This window comes from Mesoplodon bidens, assembly GCF_964165515.1.
Source record: "Mesoplodon bidens genome assembly, chromosome: 3".
Lineage (NCBI taxonomy): Eukaryota > Metazoa > Chordata > Mammalia > Artiodactyla > Ziphiidae > Mesoplodon > Mesoplodon bidens.
Window position 1 is genome coordinate 33,948,220 of NC_138178.1, and position 18,975 is coordinate 33,967,194.

The 18,975-nt window shown below is 44.6% G+C and overlaps 1 protein-coding gene across 1 annotated transcript in view; it reads left to right on the forward strand.

The window, feature by feature from the left end:
- The window catches only part of IL16 (interleukin 16), a 113,912-nt gene that overhangs the window by 21,955 nt on the left and 72,982 nt on the right, over positions 1-18,975 (forward strand). Inside the window, exon 2 of the mRNA XM_081230119.1 lies at positions 12,706-13,118. Coding sequence (XP_081086245.1) covers positions 12,706-13,118 — 413 coding nt within the window. The remainder of the gene's footprint in view (positions 1-12,705; positions 13,119-18,975) is intronic.

Consider the following 18,975-nt stretch of genomic DNA (forward strand, 5'->3'; position numbering starts at 1 on the left):
TAGCAATAGCAGTCTTCTAAAAAACTGAGTTTAAATTGGAAATCAAAGCTGCAATTACAGGCCATTTCTAAAATAACAACAATTAGAGCATCATGTTTCAAAATTCATGGGTTGTGGCCAAAGGGATATTCAGAAGAAAATTTCTAGCTTTTTATAATAATGGTGATTATGACAATGGTGGCTATAATAACTAGCCAACAAACTGTGCTAAGGGATTTACATCCAGTATTTCAATTTATTATCTATCACAAAGTTGCTGTGAGGCGGCTCCTACAATCATCCCCATTTTGCAGATAACAAAACTTGAGTCACAGAAAAGTTAAGTAGATTTTCATGTTCGGACACTTATTGGACTGGGATTTAAACTAAGACCTAGTTGGGCTCCATGCCAGACCAGGTAATCACTGCATGATATGCTGTTAAAATAGAAAGAATGGATTTGGGGGAACTAAATATTAAACTCTAGAAGATGGAGAAAAGAATAAAACAAATATCAGAAAAACAGGAAGGAAACAGGAATAAAACTTAAGCTGAAATAAATACGTTGGAAAGCAAACTGAAAAGAGTAGATGTTTTTACTAATTCTAAGAATGAGTCCTTTGAGAGGGCCAATAGAATAGCTCTCTTCAATCAGGTAAATCAAAGCAGAGAGGAAGGAGGACCGGAGGACCAACTGAAATGTACAACATTGGCCACAAGAGACAAAGCATATGTATATAATAGTTTCAGAGAAAAAAATTTAAATTGTGAATATGTAATGGACAACTCTATACTAATACATTTGAAAATCTTGATGAAAGGGTCATTTTATGACAAGGTAAGTGATCAAAATTGACAAAGGAAAAGATTTTTGAAAAATTGAATAGACCAATAACTAAGGAAACAATGGAAAGTTTCAAAAGTGATGCCAGGACCAAAAGATTTTATGGAAAACTATTTCAAACTTTTACTGGATATATTTTAAATTAGTAAACCATTTCAGACCCGGGCCCTCGGCAATGAAAACGCAGAGTCCTAACCACTGGACCTCCAGGGAATTCCCCCCAATTCCTTTTATAATAATAATAACCTAAGACAGCCCAAAGTGGGACGATAGGCCTTTTCTTTTTTTTTTTTTTGCGGTACGTGGGCCTCTCACTGCTGTGGCCTCTCCCATTGCGGAGCACAGGCTCCGGACGTGCAGGCTCAGCAGCCATGGCTCACGGGCCCAGCCGCTCCGCGGCATGTGGGATCTTCCCAGACCGGGGCACGAACCCGTGTCCCCTGCATCGGCAGGCAGACTCTCAACAACTGCGCCACCAGGGAAGCCCTTATTCTTGATGTTGGTCACATAATATTCCATTGTGTGAATGTTCTATAATATATTTAATAAAATCTCTCATTGATGTACATTTAGATTGTTCCTACTATTTTACATTTTTCTCTTTCTTTTGTAGTCCATCTATGTGTCAGGCACTCAGCTGAGTCCTTTTCAGAACTATCTGCTTTCGTTCCCACAGTGGTTAGCATTGTCATGGCCAATTTATGGGTGATCAGCAAGTCATAAGAGAGTTCAATACTTGGCTTGAAGTTGCACAGGTAAGGGGCAGACCTGGCATACAAACTAAGGCCACCTCCAGAGTCTAAGACCTTGGCCAGGACATTTGCGTACCTGCTTGTCACTCCTCCCAATTGCAAGCATCCTTGGGGTAGCTCTGGTCAGCTGACTGCTTATTTCGTGGTAACAACATTTTTTTAACCTTTTTTTGCAAACATTTTATTTATAGGTAGATAACATATGGTGTTTTTTTTAATTGAAGTGTAGTTGATTTCCAAAGCTGTGCCAATCTCTGCTGTACAGCAAAGTGACTCAATTATACACATACAGACATTCTTTTTTTATATTCTTTTCCATTATGGTTTATCACAGGATGTTGAATATAGTTCCCTGTGCTATAAATTAGGACCTTGCTGTTTATTCATTCTAAATGTAATAGTTTATATCTACCAACCACAAACTCCCAGTCCATCCCTTTCCCTCCCCCACAACCTTGACAACCACAAGTCTGTTCTCTATGTCTGTGAGTCTGTTTCTGTTTTGTAGATAGGTTAATTTGTGCCATAGTTTAGATTCCACATATAAGTGATATCATATGATATTTGTCTTTCTCTTTCTGACTTACTTCACTTAGTATGATAATCTTTAGTTGCATCCATGTTGCTGCAAATGGCATTATTTCATTCTTTTTTATGGCTGAGTAGTATTCCATTGTATATATGTACCACATCTTCTTTATCCATTCATCTGTTGATGGACATTTAGGTTGTTTACATGTTTTTGCTATTGTGAACAGTGCTGCTATGAACATAGGAATGCATGTGTCTTTTTGAATTATAGTTTTGTCCTGGTGTATTCCCAGGAGTGGGATTGCTGGATCATATGGTAATTCTATTTTTAGTTTTCTGACATACCTCCATAGTGTTTTCCATAGTGGCTGCACCAACTTATATTCCCACCAACAGTGTAGGAGGGTAACATTTTCTCCACACCCTCTCCAGCATTTGTTATTTGTAGACTTTAAAAAAAAAATTAATTAATTAATTAATTTTTGCTGTGTTGGGTCTTCGTTTCTCTACAAGGGCTTTCTCTAGTTGTGGCAAGTGGGGGCCACTCTTCATTGCAGTGTGCGGGCCTCTCACTATCGCGTCCTCTCTTGTTGCAGAGCACAGGCTCCAGACGCTCAGGCTCAGTAGTTGTGGCTCATGGGCCTAGTTGCTCCGTGGCACGTGGGATCCTCCCAGACCAGGGCTCGAACCCGTGTCCCCTGCATTAGCAGGCAGATTCTCAACCACTGTGCCACCAGGGAAGCCCATTTGTAGACTTTTTAATGATGGCCATTCTCACTAGTGTGAAGTGGTACCTCACTGTAGTTTTGATTTGCATTTCTCTAATAATTAGCAACGTTGAGCATCTTTTCATGTGCCTGTTGGCCATCTGTAGGCAACGACATTTATTGAGTGTCTCCTATATGTGAAGCCCTCTTCCGAGCACTGGGATTTAATGAAGAATCCGTCTTAGCCAGTCCCTCCAGAACAGTGGTGGGTGGATGTGCCTTTCTTGAATTTGTCTAGGTTCTTTTTGAGGTTACTTATATTTTCGGCCTTTTCCATCTTGGAGGGAATGCATGCTGAGGGGGAATAGTCCTGTCCATCTTCATCCTTTGTCTCAGAGGCCTGGGTTTTTGGGGGGCATCCTGGTGCTCTGACATGTGCCTGCACGTTGATGGATTTGATCACCTTCCAGGATGCTGAAAGTGCAGAGGCCCCTGTGAGGGTCTCCTCTTAGGATTTACACGCCTTTAGGATTTTCCCGAGGAGCAGATTCCAGAATGTCTTTCCACTGGCTCTGACTTGTCATCTACTCTCAGGTGCAACCCACTATGACTCCTTATCCCTCTGATGTCAGTCGGTTACTTGGAATCCTTCCTTCTGTGGTACTAGAGGGGATGTTTTCCCCGGTGTTTAGTCATAGTTCTGCAGAGAAGCAGACCAATAGGAGGTAGATAGATACATGGATGGATAGATAGATAACAGATAGATATAAGGAAGGAGATTTACTATGAGAGATTGGCTCATGTGCATACGTAGGCTGAGAAGTCCTAAGATCTGCTGTCTGCAAGCTGGGGGCCCAGGAAAGTGGGTAGTGTAGTCCAGTCTGAACCCAAAGGCCTGAGAACAAGGGGAGCCAGTGGTATAAGTCCTGGTTTGAGTCCAAAGGCCCAAGAACTTGGACCACCGATATCCAAGAGCAGGAGAAGATGGCTGTCCCTGTTCCAGCAGAGAGAGTGATTTTGCTCTTCCTGCACCTTCTTCTTCTAGTCAGACCCTCAAAAGATTGGATGATGCCCACCCTGTTGGATGTGGGCAGATCTTCTTTATTCAGTCTACTGGTTCAAATGCTAATCTCTCCTGGAAAACCCTGACAGACACAGCCAGAAATACTGAAAACCCTTAGCCCAGTGGAGTTGACATATGAAATTTACCATCACACCTGGGATCATTTCACCTTATATTGGTGTGGGAAAGGCCAACTGAAGGCAAAGGAACTTTTGAGATGTTCATCCACCATCCCTTCCTTCCTTCCTTCCTTCTTTCCCTCCTTCCTTCACTGGACATGCAAATGCCCCTACTCTGTGCTAAGCCCTGTCAAAGGTCTGCAGACAAAAAATAGTGAGATACGGTCAGTGCAGAGGAAGAAAGACCAAGGGTATAAAACTAACTTCAACACCACCTTCTCACTTTACCAGCTGGGAAAGAGGCTGTGAGGTGCTGTGCCATTTGTCTTGTCCTGTGACCAATGTATACAGACATACACACCACCAGTCCCAGCCGCATGTCCCATGAAATCCTATTAAAGATACCTTTTAGAAAGAAAGGAGCCATAAATTTCCTCCCTTCATTTCTTATCTCTGAGTCACTCTTTAGCTGAAGACAAAAAATACCCCCTGGGCAAGAGTAACCAAACTTTAAAAATTGCCTTTGATATAGAACACTGTTGGAGAATTCAGAAATTTGAAACACATTTGATCAACTGGTTCCCCTTTCTCTATTTGGTTATTTACCGTCTCAGAGTTCTCCAGTCAAGTGAGTGAATTCTAACCAGATGGAAGTACCTTTCCTCCAGTGGGTTAGTTTTGCCCAAAAGCTAACAGGCACATAACAGTTTTTCTCAACAAGTGCTTTCCGAGGGAACAAATGAAAACGAAGGAAGGAAAGAAGAAAAGAAAGAAGGAGAGAAGGAAGGACTTTACTGATCCTTCTCCCTCGCCCCCAGTCTGGAAGTTTTTCAGGACCCTTGAAAGGAAGAACCATCCATTTCTTTGCAAAAAAGCTTTATGCTTTTGGTTCTGCATTTTCTGTACAGATGACTGCTAAGCCAAGGTGGGCCTAAACATACATTGGGAACTGTGATGGTGAATTGGTTCGTATCCCTTTTGACCACACAATCTCCTCATATGTGTGATAGGGAGACCCCTTCTGGCCCGAGCATTCTGTGGAAGCTCTAACTAAAGAGAATGCTCTCATGGTTTTGGGGGGAAAGGCCCCTCCCAAGGGAGCTGGGTCCTGGGTGAAGTGGATCCTTTGGATTTTTCTGCTGGGAAGGGGAAGCAGCTGGTCCTTTTAGCTTAGCCATGTTGGAAACCTCAGCTGTGTGTCCCTGGGAAGCCTCTGGAAGAGACCCACGAGACAGTCTCATGGAGGACCCACGGTGGGCAGAGCACATCTGACAAGAGTTTGGCAAATGCTCCTGAAGCCCAGGGTAAAATCAGAGAGAGCTTATTAGCTCTGACCTTTTGAAGATGGCTGGAATCAGGGAATGGCACGGGCTTGCCCGCCCCGCCCCCCGCTCTGCTGACATTTGGTTCCATTAGGGACCAAGAGCTGGTTCCAATGTCCTGAGAACAATTACCAAAGCTAAGCTGAACGCGGTGCTGTGTTTTCAATTATTGTCCCTCTCTCTCTCTCCCTCTCTCTCTCTCTCTCTCTCTCTCTCTCCTCTCTCTCTCTATGCCAGGCCTAGAGGCAACACAGTCTCCCACAGAAGTCCAATCCTGGCTTCTCCTCTACAATCCCTTTGCAATCGTTCCCTTTCTTTTTTACATTTTCCATAATAACAAGGCTCATTTTGAAAACCCTCTTTGCTCTGGACCGAAGGGTTAACCCCTCATCCCCTGTGCATTGCCCATCCCGCGGCTTCTGCCATCCCACACGACAGCCAAGGCTGCAGACATTGCGGTTCTCTCTGGAAAAGCTTATTTTAAAAAACTGACAGTCCTCATCAGACACTCCTGCAATGGTCCCCTGGGATTAGCCCAGTTTCCACCAAGGACTATTATCCCTCTGCTCTCCTAAATCCCACACGCAGCCAACTTTTCCACCACTGAGTGAAGCGCACAGCCTTGTACCTGGTCCAGAAGGCCCCCAAATGTTTGTGCCCTGGAAAATGCCCAGTGAGTGAGCTCGCCTTTGCTGGGACATATATTGTGGGTTAGGAGAGGACATGGGGGAGAGAGGAATTGGGTTTGCAGTCTAAGAATCCATGCAGACGGTAGCAATGCTTGGTGAAAAAAGAAGGCAACAGGCCTTTATACCAGAGCCAGGAACTGAAGGGGAAAAGAATTTGGGCCTTGACTGGGGGTGACTGGCACCTCTCCTAGGCTTGGGATGGGATAAAAGACAGTTTCAAAAAACCCCTTGGCCCTTGAATGTCACTGTTTTCTGTAACTTATGCCAGTGGCATCAGAGAGAAGAACAACTGTGCCAGCAGGATTTTTTTTTTTTAACATCTTTATTGGAGTATAATTGCTTTACAGTGGTGTGTTAGTTTCTGCTTTATAACAAAGTGAATCAGTTATACATATACATATGTTCCCATAACTCTTCCCTCTTGTGTCTCCCTCCCTCCCACCCTCCCTATCCCACCCCTCTAGGTGATCACAAAGCACCGAGCTGATCTCCCTGTGCTATGTGGCTGCTTCCCACTAGCTATCTATTTTACGTTGGTAGTGTATATATGTCCATGCCACTCTCTCACTTTGTCACAGCTTACCCTTCCTCCTCCCCATATCCTCAAGTCCATTGTCTAGTAGGTCTGTGTCTTTATTCCTGTCTTACCCCTAGGTTCTTCATGACATTTTTTTTTTAATTTTTTGCTTTATAACAAATTTAATCAGTTATACATATACATATGTTTCCATATCCCCTCCCTTTTGCGTCTCCCTCCCACCCTCCCTATCCCACCCCTCCAGGCGGTCACAAAGCACCGAGCTGATCTCCCTGTGCTATGCGGCTGCTTCCCACTAGCTATCTACCTTACGTTTGGTAGTGTATATATGTCCATGCCGCTCTTTCACTTTGTCACAGCTTACCCTTCCCCCTCCCCATATCCTCAAGTCCATTCTCTAGTAGGTCTCTGTCTTTATTCCTGTCTTACCCCTATGTTCTTCATGACATTTTTTTTTCTTAAATTCCATATATATGTGTTAGCATACAGTATTTGTCTTTCTCTTTCTGATTTACTTCACTCTGTATGACAGACTCTAGGTCCATCCACCTCACTACAAATAACTCAATTTCGTTTCTTTTTATGGCTGAGTAATATTCCATTGTATATACGTGCCACATCTTCTTTATTCATTCATCCAATGATGGACACTTAGGTTGCTTCCATCTCCTGGCTATTGTAAATAGAGCTGCAGTGAACATTTTGGTACATGACTCTTTGAATTATGGTTTTCTCAGGGTATATGCCCAATAGTGGGATTGCTGGGTTGTATGGTAGTTCAATTTGTAGTTTTTTAAGGAACCTCCATACTGTTTTCCATAGTGGCTGTATCAATTTACATTCCCACCAGCAGTGCAAGAGTGTTCCCTTTTCTCCACACCCTCTCCAGCATTTATTGTTTCTAGATTTTTTGATGATGGCCATTCTGACCAGTGTGAGATGATATCTCATTGTAGTTTTGATTTGCATTTCTCTAATGATTAATGATGTTGAGCATTCTTTCATGTGTTTGTTGGCAATCTGTATATCTTCTTTGGAGAAATGTCTATTTAGGTCTTCTGGCCATTTTTGGATTGGGTTGTTTGTTTTTTTGTTATTGAGCTGCATGAACTGCTTGTAAATTCTGGAGATTAATTCTTTGTCAGTTGCTTCATTTGCAAATACTTTCTCCCATTCTGAGGGTTGTCTTTTGGTCTTGTTTATGGTTTCCTTTGCTGTGCAAAAGCTTTGAAGTTTCATTAGGTCCCATTTGTTTATTTTTGTTTTTATTTCCATTTCTCTAGGAATTGGGTCAAAAAGGATCTTGCTGTGATTTATGTCATAGAGTGTTCTGCCTATGTTTTCCTCTAAGAGTCTGATAGTTTCTGGCCTTACATTTAGATTTTTAATCCATTTTGAGTTTATTTTTGTGTATGGTGTTAGGGAGTGTTCTAATCTCATACTTTTACATGTACCTGTCCAGTTTTCCCAGCACCACTTATTGAAGAGGCTGTCTTTTCTCCATTGTATATTCTTGCCTCCTTTATCAAAGATAAGGTGACCATATGTGCGTGGGTTTATCTCTGGGCTTTCTATCCTGTTCCATTGATCTATATTTCTGTTTTTGTGCCAGTACCATACTGTCTTGATTACTGTAGCTTTGTAGTATAGTCTGAAGTCAGGGAGCCTGATTCCTCCAGCTCCATTTTTTGTTCTCAAGATTGCTTTGGCTATTCGGGGTCCTTTGTGTTTCCATACAAATTGTGAAATTTTTTGCTCTAGTTCTGTGAAAAATGCCAGTGGTAGTTTGATAGGGATTGCATTGAATCTGTAGATTGTTTTGGGTAGTGGAGTCATTTTCACAATGTTGATTCTTCCAATCCAAGAACATGGTATATCTCTCCATCTATTTGTATCATCTTTAATTTCTTTCATCAGTGTCTTATAATTTTCTGCATACAGGTCTTTTGTCTCCTTTGGTAGGTTTATTCCTAGATATTTTATTCTTTTTGTTGCAATGGTAAATGGGAATGTTTTCTTAATTTCATTTACAGATTTTTCATCATTAGTGTATAGGAATGCCAGAGATTTCTGTGCACTAATTTTGTATCCTGCCAGCAGGATTTTTTTAAGCAAAAAAGAAGTTTTATACGTTTGTCTAAGTGAATAGATAGTGTGGCTTCAGGCATGGCTGAATCTAGGTGTTCATGTGGCATTGTCTATGCTCGCCCTTCTTACTCTTTCTCTCTGTCCTCCTTCCTTTCTCTCTTTTTCTTCCCCTGTGAGCTCTGTACCTTCTGTGTTGGCTTCACTCTTGGGCAGCCCTGTCCATGTGGTGGCATCGGCAGCTCTGGATTTATATCCCCTCTGTATAGCACCAGCAAAAGTCCAGAAAGATTTTAAATTTTGATTGTCTTTCAATATTTCAAATACCTAATGGACCAGTGCTGGCTGTGACCAACACACGCACACACACACACTTCCTTCTCCATGAGTCCCAGGTGAACTATGGGGAATCCTCATGAAGCTGAACAAAATGCAAAGAAGTTTGGATATATTAATCCCTACAGTGGTGCTGGTGTTGAGAGCTACAAATTCTGGGATGTTGCAGTGGCCGAATGCAAAGGAACGCTGGTGCTGGGGAATGGTGGCAGGAAGGAGAACATTTATAATTTGGATTTGAAAGATGACATCCAGAAGTAAAGGCTAGTGATGAGAAGAAGGAAAAAGATTTTAAAAATAACTACTCTAAAAGCTTGAATTCTCTGTATTCTTCAGCCAATAGATCTGAGCATTGATATTTAGGTTAATGAATCCTCTAGAAATGAAGCAGGTTTCGAGCAAGCAGACCATGCCCTCTGGACTTGGGTTCATGACTTTGGTAAAATGCAGAACTGATTAAAAAAAAAAAAAGAGTTTCAGTGGTTTTTGGGGAAGGAAGCGGACACTGTGGGCTGTGGCTCAAAGAGGAGGTGAACCTGAGAGCAGAAAGAACAGAGTGTAAAACGTTTGTTAAAGAAGATAGGAAGGACAGAAGAATGGTCCATTGTCAACATTGTGCCTGTTGCTAACAGCATTGGGCTGTACACTTAAAAATCTGTTAAGATGATAGATCTCATGTTAAGTGTTCTTATCATAATAAAGAAAAAGGAAAAAAAGATATGAAGAGGATAAAAGAGAAGCAGGTAACAAGAGGAAGATAGGGATTCAACACATAGTTTTTAAAAGACAGACAATTTGAGTATGTTTACACGCTGACGATAAAACACAGAACAGAGGGAGAGAATGAGGTGAAAGAAAGATGCTAATAAATGGCCGTGTGGAGCGGTGGTAAAGATGCAGGCTCCAGAGTCAGACTGCCTGTTTGAATTCCTGCTTTCACTGCGTTCTAGCTGTGTGATCTTGGGGAAGTGGCCTAACCTCTCTGTGCCTCAGTTATCTTTTTTTGTAAAATGAGGGTATTGATGGAACCTACAGTAGATTTTGTGAAAACTAAATGGTAAAGCAATTAGAGTACATCATAAGCACTACATCAAAGTAGTGATGTACATCATAAGCACTAAATAAGTGTTAGCAATTATCATTTTTATTGTTGTTAAGTCTAAAGAAGCTGAGTGGGATCCCGAGAATGGATGGGTGGGCTGACCTCAATAGGAGGGCAAACGTTTCACTATGAAGGGTATGGACAGGTATGTATGGATGGCAAATGGATTTGTATATTCGATGGTGGAAATTTGGGAGGGATTGCTATCTGAAAACTTCTGTGTTTCTATGAAGCAGAAGGTGACATTACCTGTTTATGATGAGGAGAGAGGTAAATCTAGTTTTGAAGACAGTGAAGTCTTGAAATAGTCATTATTGAGAATGGATGATCAACCTAACCATGGAAACACAGTACAGTTGTTGGCCAGAATGTTTCATGGCACCAATCTGCTCAGGAGTGGGAGTGTCCCCTGCAGGGCTCAGAAACCTGCAAGCAGCCATGGAACTTAGTGGAGGATTGGATTCATCTGTGCTTGGGGTTTTGCTATTACAGTAAGTCCCCTACAAACAAATGAGTTCCATTCCGAGAACGCGGTCGTAAGTCCAATTTGTTCTTTAAGTCCAACAAAGTTAGCCTAGGTACCCAAATAACACAATCGCCTATCTAGTACTGTAGTGTAATAGGTTTGTCATACTTTTCCCACAAATAATACATAAAAAACAAACAAAAACAGAAAGAAAACAGTTTGAATCTTACAGTACAGTACCTTGAAAAGTACAGTAGTACCAGCTACATCACCACTGCTTTTACACTTGCTTCCGGACATCCTGGGCTTGAGATAAAAATACTGTACTATGGGGCTTCCCTGGTGGTGCAGTGGTTGAGAGTCTGCCTGCCGATGCAGGGGACACGGGTTCGTGCCCTGGTCCGGGAAGATCCCACATGCCGCGGAGCGGCTGGGCCCGTGAGCCATGGCTGCTGAGCCTGCGCGTCCGGAGCCTGTGCTCCACAACAGGAGAGGCCACAACAGTGAGAGGCCCGCATACTGCAAAAAAAAGAAAAGAAAAGAAAATACTGTACTATATACAGTACTGTACAGTAAAGTACACAAAAGCACAACCACTTGTAGAGGATGCACACACGTGACAGTGTATGCCAGACCCATGAACTCACTTATGTGATTGGACAGGCGAACACATTTTCGCATCTTTGAAAGTTCACAACTTGAAGGTTTGTATGTAGGGGACTTAGTGTGTTCGAGATGGAAGGACACAGAGTGCAGGACTTTGGGATATTGGCCAGAGGGTGCTTGATGAAATGGACAAACATTGAGTTAATTTATACTAAAGCATCAAGAAGAGTGCCTGATGTATAGAGTAGGCTCTCAAATAGTTATCCATTCATTCATTTTAATTCATTGCTATTGGCTGCTATAGATGATTGGTGGATAAATTGATAAAATTCAAAGGCTAATACAGAAAACAATAAAATGGTGCAACTGGGTATTGAAAAGCACTGTCTTCTTTTAAAAAGCAGTTCTCTTTGGGGGGATTATATAATGTGAAAGGGCTCCTACTTGATGAAATGCTGGAAGGCCTCTGCTTTTTCTTATTCAATACTAGTTGTGCACAAACAGCAGTACCCGTGGGCCAAGAACATCCCACAATTTGTTATTCTGGCAACAGGCTTGTTTTGTGGCTTGGTCTTGAGTCAGAACTTCTTTGGATGCAGCATCAGGGCCCCTTTCACCACCTGCCTCACGGAGACTGAATTCGTGGCAGGCCCCCCAAGGTGAAGCGGAGCTGAGCTGGGCTGGGCTGAAAGTGATGCTGTTGACCTGATGGGTGAAGCCAGTCTTTGATCCATCAGCCTGTGAGAGTTTGATCCCATGGAAATAGGTGACAGAGCCAGAGACCCTCGGCCTGGCTGCGATACTGGCCAGGTGTGACCTTGGTCCCAGGGAAGGACACACAGGTTTGCCAGATACCTGTTGTGTGCTAAACCCTTTGGCACGAACTGTCCCTGATTCACCTTGTTTTACACTCAAAACAACCCTGACAGGTCAGCGTTTGGTGAGACTCCCAACCTTCCTAGTTTGTAGGCTCTTCATCTGAGAATTGAGCGCATAGACATCAGTGGTCTTCAGCCTGGGCTCTGTGAATTCTCAGGTTTCTGTGGAGAAGATACAGACGTTACCAGGGGTAGCAAAAAGGGACTGGTGGGTGCAGCTTAGTCTTCCTCTTTGCCCTGACCTGCTCTAGAGTCTGGAGTTCCCTGTACACTTTTGACTGAAGAACAGCTTTTACATTGAAAAATCTCACAGAGCACAGGTCTCTGTGATCTCTAAAATTCTTCCTGGGATCTGATCACTGCCTCTCCTGCAAATGCTCTTTGCGGCTTTGCATTTGAGCCTCCTTCTCTGTGCCTTGGTGTCCCTGTGTGCAGAAGGAGGGTTTGGATAAGAGAAGCTCTGGCCTCCGTGATCCTGGGAGTGGAGGGCGTGGTAAACACTTGGGCTCACCGAACCCCGTGTGGCCGGCACCCTGGAAGGGCCAGTGATACTGAAGGAGGATCTCTCCATCTGTCCTGTCTCACGGGCACCGCACCCGGCCCTCGCAGCTCAGTTCCAGGACTCAGGTCTCTCTCCACTTGTCCACATCCAGTCACACTGCCTCTTCCCATTTTCTCTTTCCTCCAGGGACCCATGAAGTGGTGGCTAAACCCAGTCTGGTCGCCACCCGTCCACCGAGGGCCAGAGATCAGGAAAGGAAGACGGGCAGCTTTACTTCCTCCCTCAGGATGGAGCCTCACAGCCATTCTGGAAAGAGCAGAAAATCCACAAAATTCTGGTCCATCTCCCGGTCCCTGATCCTGTGTAATGCCAAGACCAGTGACGATGGTTCAAGCCCCGATGAGAGATATCCTGATCCTTTTGAGATTTCCCTGGGCCAGGGCAAGGAGGGACTTTTCCTCTCATCTGTGCAGCTGGCAGACACGTCAGAGGCCGGGCCCGGCAGCGTTCCTGATCTCACGCTGTCCTCCGAGGCCGCTCAACTGCAGGCAGCTGGGAGTGATGGAGGCCAGAACTGTAGGAGGATGTTCTTCATGAAGGTACGCCCAGGATTTGTGGGGCTGGAGGAGCCCGCGGTTGCCTTCCGGTGCTGTGAATGAAAGGCTTCGTGTCTTTTTATTCCAAAGTCAGGGAGGCACAGAGTTCTCATTCGGAACAGGGGAAGAAGTTGAAGGCAGGGCGCACTGGAATGATGCCAAGGAGCACGGCAGTGAATCAGGCTCAGTTAACCTTCCTGCTTGAGACATTCTTTGAGATACTGTGTCAGCCCCAGGTCAACTGAGCCTGGGTCCCTGCTGGAAAATGCCAGGTGCAATTACACTGGGAAGGGCTCCTCTCCATACAGACAGTATCCAGCACACCACAGGCAGCTCAGATAGAATCCAGTCGAGAACCTGATAGAAGCTGACTTATAGGGCCCGGACTGAGAAGGAGCCGGAAGGTCAATCAGGGCAGGGAGTACAGCCTGAGTGAGTTTGCACTTGAATGCTGACCGAGAACGTTCCCCAGGTGCCCCTTGCCAGTTCCAGCACAGGTGTGAGTGAGGGCTGGCAGGCAGAGCCGTAAGGGAAAGGGGAGAGGGAAAACGAAGCAGGGTTTGGAGACTTGCCGAAATTCAGAAGGTTTTCTTTTCTGTTAGACCGTATCTCAATTTTTGTTATTATAGCAAGGTGGAAATTGCAGGGTACTGTGAGATACAGGCTGATTAAAGAATTTCACTCTTGAATTAGTCTCTATAAGTCCTATGCCCTCAGCCTTCCATCAAAGGCAGGATTTCTCAAGGGTCCAAACAGCCCTGAACCTTGGAGCCAGTGCAGCTCATTCAGGGATGGGCCAGCCCCGAGGGGCTTTTCCCACACCTTACTGCCAAGACCCGCTGGGCACAGTCACGTGACTGTCAACAGCAAATAGGGAAGGTGTTCCGGTACCTTTGGAGGAGATGCAGTGCTTTTGCATCCTTCCTTGAGAAAGAAAATCATTGCTTAACACGTGAATAGTAAACACCATCATGTAACGTTATATAACAGGTTAACAGGTCCGGCGCAATAATCTCCAGACACAAGCAGCTACCTCAAGGGACCCACCCAGCCTAGGTTGCTCCATCACCCACAAGGTGGCTTCTGTTGATGTGACCTGAGCTCACCCGATAGGGTAGAAGGAGGGAACAGCAGCTCAGTGGGTTTGGGGGAGCCTGGCCAGGCTCCTGGTTTGCCACCAATGATGTGACGAGTATACAATCCACCAACTGAGAGTCAAGTTTATTAATGACAATAACAATTTATCCAGGTTAGAGTTCACATAAAAGAAATTTTAAAATCATTTGGAGTTTCCAGCGGACTCCAGAACGAACTTTTCACTTGCTTCTATTTAACTGAACAAGCATTTCCTGAGCACCTGTTACATGCCAGGCACAGTAGGGATCCAGCCCCTGCCTTCAAGGAACTTGTCTCAAGTGGAGGGAAAAAAAGTACACCCCACCGGGGCTGTAGGAGGCTCCAAAGGAGGCGGCACATCTCTAGGGGTGGGTATCAGTACATTTAGTCAATGTTTACAGAGTACCAACCCGTGCCAGGCACTGTTCTAGGGAGTAAGACAGACTCAGTCCCTGCCCTTGGGCAGCTTTTATGCTCGTGGGGGGATACAGATGTGAACAACTTAGCATATGTTATAATATTAAAGAGTGAAGGGCTCTGAAGAAATATTAAGCAGGATAAAAGGATAGAGAGTGATGAGGAGGGGTCGCTGCCCTTTTTGAAAAGGTGATCATGAAGGCTTCTCTGAAGAAGTGACATTTGAGCCATGACCTGAACGAATAAAGCAGAGAAGGGAGTCATATGAACATCAGGGGGAAGAGTGTTCCGGGTGGAGGGAACAGCATGTGCGAAGACAGGAAGAGAAGAGTGTGCTTGTGGAATGCTGGAGGAGAATAGGGTGCATGGGCGGTTCAGGGAAGGGGAGAGCGGGGGAGGATGGAGTCGGGGTGGTAGCCAGGCACCACACGTGGAGTTTTACTCTCAGAAGGATGGGGAAGCCTTGGACAACGGAGCAGGGGAGTGACCCGATCCTTTTAAGGAGCACTCTGGCTGCTGAGCAGAGAATGGAGCATAGGGAGGCCGGTTAGCAGAGCTACGACAATAACCGAGGCCGGAAGTGACGTGGCTGGACTGAAAGGGTCGTGGGAAAGGCACTGAGGATGCTCAGGGTAGGCATTTATTTTCAAGGCAAAACCAACAGGATTTGTCGATGGAAGGATGGAGGGGGGAGAGAGGCAGCAAGCTTAACTGCAAATTCTGACCTGACCTGTCCCGGGGAAAGGAGGTGGCCTGTTCTAATATGGGAAAGACTCAGGGCTGCAAAAATGATCAGGAAAAGGTGAGATGTTGCCAGAAGGACGCAGGATCTGACAAAGCAGGGGTGGGTGGAAGAGAATCCTAGGTGGAAGGAACTGTGTGAGCAAAGATGTGGAGGGCAGGAGGCACCGAGTGCTTATTCATGGGCCACCGTGCACAGGAGAGTGTGTCTGGAGCTGCGTTTTGGGCGCCTGTCCAGTGACAGGAGGCTGGAGACCCGGGGAAGCTAGATGAACAGGCATAGGACAGGAAACTGGCAAGGGGTCAAGGATAAGCTCCACCTTTTCGTCTCTCTGTGATTCACATGTGCACTGTAATTTGGTTTAAAAAATGTTTTCACAGCTCTATCTCATTGTCTCCTTCCTGGGAGGAAGGAAGTCACAGCAGCATTTGTATTTCCGGGGGCGAGGGTGGGCAGTATGGCACAGGGGCTGGCGGTGTGAGCTCGTTAGTCTGACTGCTTGGGCTTGAGTCAGGCTTTCCCAGTTGTGTGATCCTGGACAATTCACTTTAACTTTTTATTTTATATTGGAGTATAGTTGATTAACAGTGTTGTGATATTGATAGTTTCAGGTGTACAGCAAAGTGATTCAGTTATACGTATACATGTGTCTATTCTTTTTCAAATTCTTTTCCCATTTAAGTTGTTAAGTAATATTGAGCAGAGTTCCCTGTGCTATACAGTAGGTCCTTGTTGGTCACTTTACCTTTTTGTGTGCCCATTTTCTCATCTATGAAATGGAGAATGTTAATAATGATATATGAGTTTTCTTAGGATAAAGTTATAAGAATTTACATAAGAAAATCCACAGTGCAGTGCACATAGTAATTACTTAATAAATACTATTATTATTATTTCTGTTTTAAGATGGGGATACTGACTGGCACTGAGTAATTAAGTAATTAATGAATTCAATAGCATATATTAAATGTGCCAGGCTGTGGGCAAGACTTGTAGCTTTGCAATGCTCATAGGCTAATGAGGAAGACAGGGATGAAACAGATGATTCCTGTTTTGGGGCGTGGCTACAGATCTGTAAGGGAAATTGTGGGGATGCTGAGGAGGTATGTGCAGTTCTATCTGGGGAAGGGCATCCCGGAGGGGGTGAAAGCAGGATCTCCAAGTAGACAGGTCCAGATCATAGCAGTGCGAACAGGCAGAGGGACAGGAAGAAGTCTCAGAGGCTGGAAAGTGGTTTGTTTGCTGAGGTTGGGGGAGGAGTGATGTGCCTTTGAGTCAAGTTCAAGGCAGGGATGAACTGGGAAGGCACAGAGGGGTACTGGCCAGCTCAGAACCCAAGATTGTTTTTTTCTTTTTAAGGAGCACAGGTGATCTTTAACTATCCATTCATGAGTTCTAAACAAGTAAGTGTTTCAGTTGTCTGAGCAGGTCCTGTATCAAAAGTGCCAGGGCAGAAAGGTCAAAGGTGACAGCTTGTCCCAATATCCTTTTCTGGAGGAGCCTCTGTGTATTCAGTAACACCCCCCTCCCTCTCCCTTCTCGCAGGGACACTCTAGCCCCCGCCCGGCTCCTGCCCTGCACCCAGGCATGACTCAGTTGGCCCAGATGGACGCCTCAGCTTCCAACAATGCCATGGTTACACTGATTTCAAAACAACATCTGGAAAGAGGCCCTGTGACATCAGCCTCTTCTCTAGAAACACCTAATATGAAAATTAAAAAAGAGGAAGTTAGATAAACAGCCAACTGAAAAAAAAAAAAAGCCTTATTGGATGTGTTGTGCTTGGCACAATTAGGACTAAGTAAATCGTCACCCAGGGATGTGTCAAAGCTGGGCAGGGGTGTGCAGAATCTGGAGTAAGCATTTGGGTCTGTGCATTAAGGGACTGGCAGGGTCCTTTTTCAGGAGGAGCTTCCAGACCCTTGGGGAAGAATGTTCAAAGCCAGATTCCCCAACCAAATAAACAAAAACACAATGTATCAGATCTAGACTGTTCAAAGGAGGGAATGCACAGACTCCTTGGCTACTCCAGACCCACTGTCTTTTTCCAAATGGCAAGAGTATTTTTAAATGCCCTTTAAGTAGGATGTTGAGGCAAAGGGAAGGGAGCCCACTCAGGTGGGACTGAAGCTTACCTAAACCACCTTCTCTTTCCTCTCTCTTCTCCTTTCTCCTTCATCCCTTTCCTTCTGTTTCTCAAACATTGGCAAAGCACCTGCTACGAGCTCTCCTCTGGGGATGGAGAAACACATTTGATACTATTCCTTCCCTCAGATTGCTTGCAGGCGTGAACATAATTAATCCTGTTCCTTGTCCCCTCCCCTAAGCTATGGCTCTGCGGGTTCAGTTTTCTTATGGAAAGGGTCCCAGGTAGAGGATGAGTAGTTGGGGAATTACATCCTCGAAGGAGCCTTCAAGGTTACCTTTCATTTTCCCAGAGCGTTCTACAGTCATAGGATTTATGTCCTTCATTATGGAACCTCCCTAGAGGCGAATGGGCCCAGGTCAATCACTGTGGCATCTAAGCAATCTCAAAACAAGAGAATGGCTTAGGTCAAGCTGACCTAAGGGACCTGCTTGTCCCTCCAGGAGGCTCAGCATGTGTGGACGAATGCTGTAGGTAGTGCTTCCTTGAAGGGAGCCAGAGCAGTGGGGTGTGCGGGTAGGATTGGGGCAAAAAATGCAGAGGGGGACAGTGGAGGGAGGGGAGAGAGAGGAGGTGGTGGGTATGGGAGAGAGATACCACTTCTGCATCCCACAAGTCGAGCTTGACTCCAGATTTACTAGGAGTCCTTTTAAAGAAATTTTTGTCTATTGCAAGGTCATAAAGATATTCCCCCGTGATGCTTCTAGAGGCTTTGTTGTTTTACCTTTCACATTTAGATCTTTAATTCATATGAAGCCGATTTTTTTTTTTTTTTTTTTTTTTGGTACGCGGGCCTCTCACTGTTGTGGCCTCTCCCGTTGCGGAGCACAGGCTCCGGACACGCAGGCTCAGCGGCCATGGCTCACAGTCCCAGCCGCTCCGTGGCATGTGGGATCTTCCTGGACAGGGGCACGAACCCGTGTTCCCTGCATCGGCAGGCGGACTCTCAACCACTGCGCCACCAGGGAAGCCCTGAAGCCGATTTTTGTATACCTTGTGTACACATTAAAAATTTTTTTTCCTATATGGGTATCCAATTGATCCAGCACTATATTTTGAAAAGCCCGTCCTTGCCCCACTGTACAACAATGTCATCTTTTTTATAAGAACTATATCTATCTATCTATTTCTGGCCTCTCCATTCTAAGTATTTTTTCTTTTTCTTTTCACTGATATCACACAATTTTAATGATGATAGTTTTAGAACAAGTTTTTTGATATCTGGTAATACAAGTCCTCTAGGTTAGTTCTACAAACTGGAGTTGACAATTCTGTTGGGCTTTTTACTGGAATTGCAAACTAGAGTTGATAATTCTGGTGGGCTTTTTACCCTAATCCTCCTATAGATTTATTTGAAAAGAACTGACATCTTTACAATATTGAATTTTCCAATCTGCTGACATGATGTATTTCTTCAAAGTTTGGCTGCAGTTTTTTTG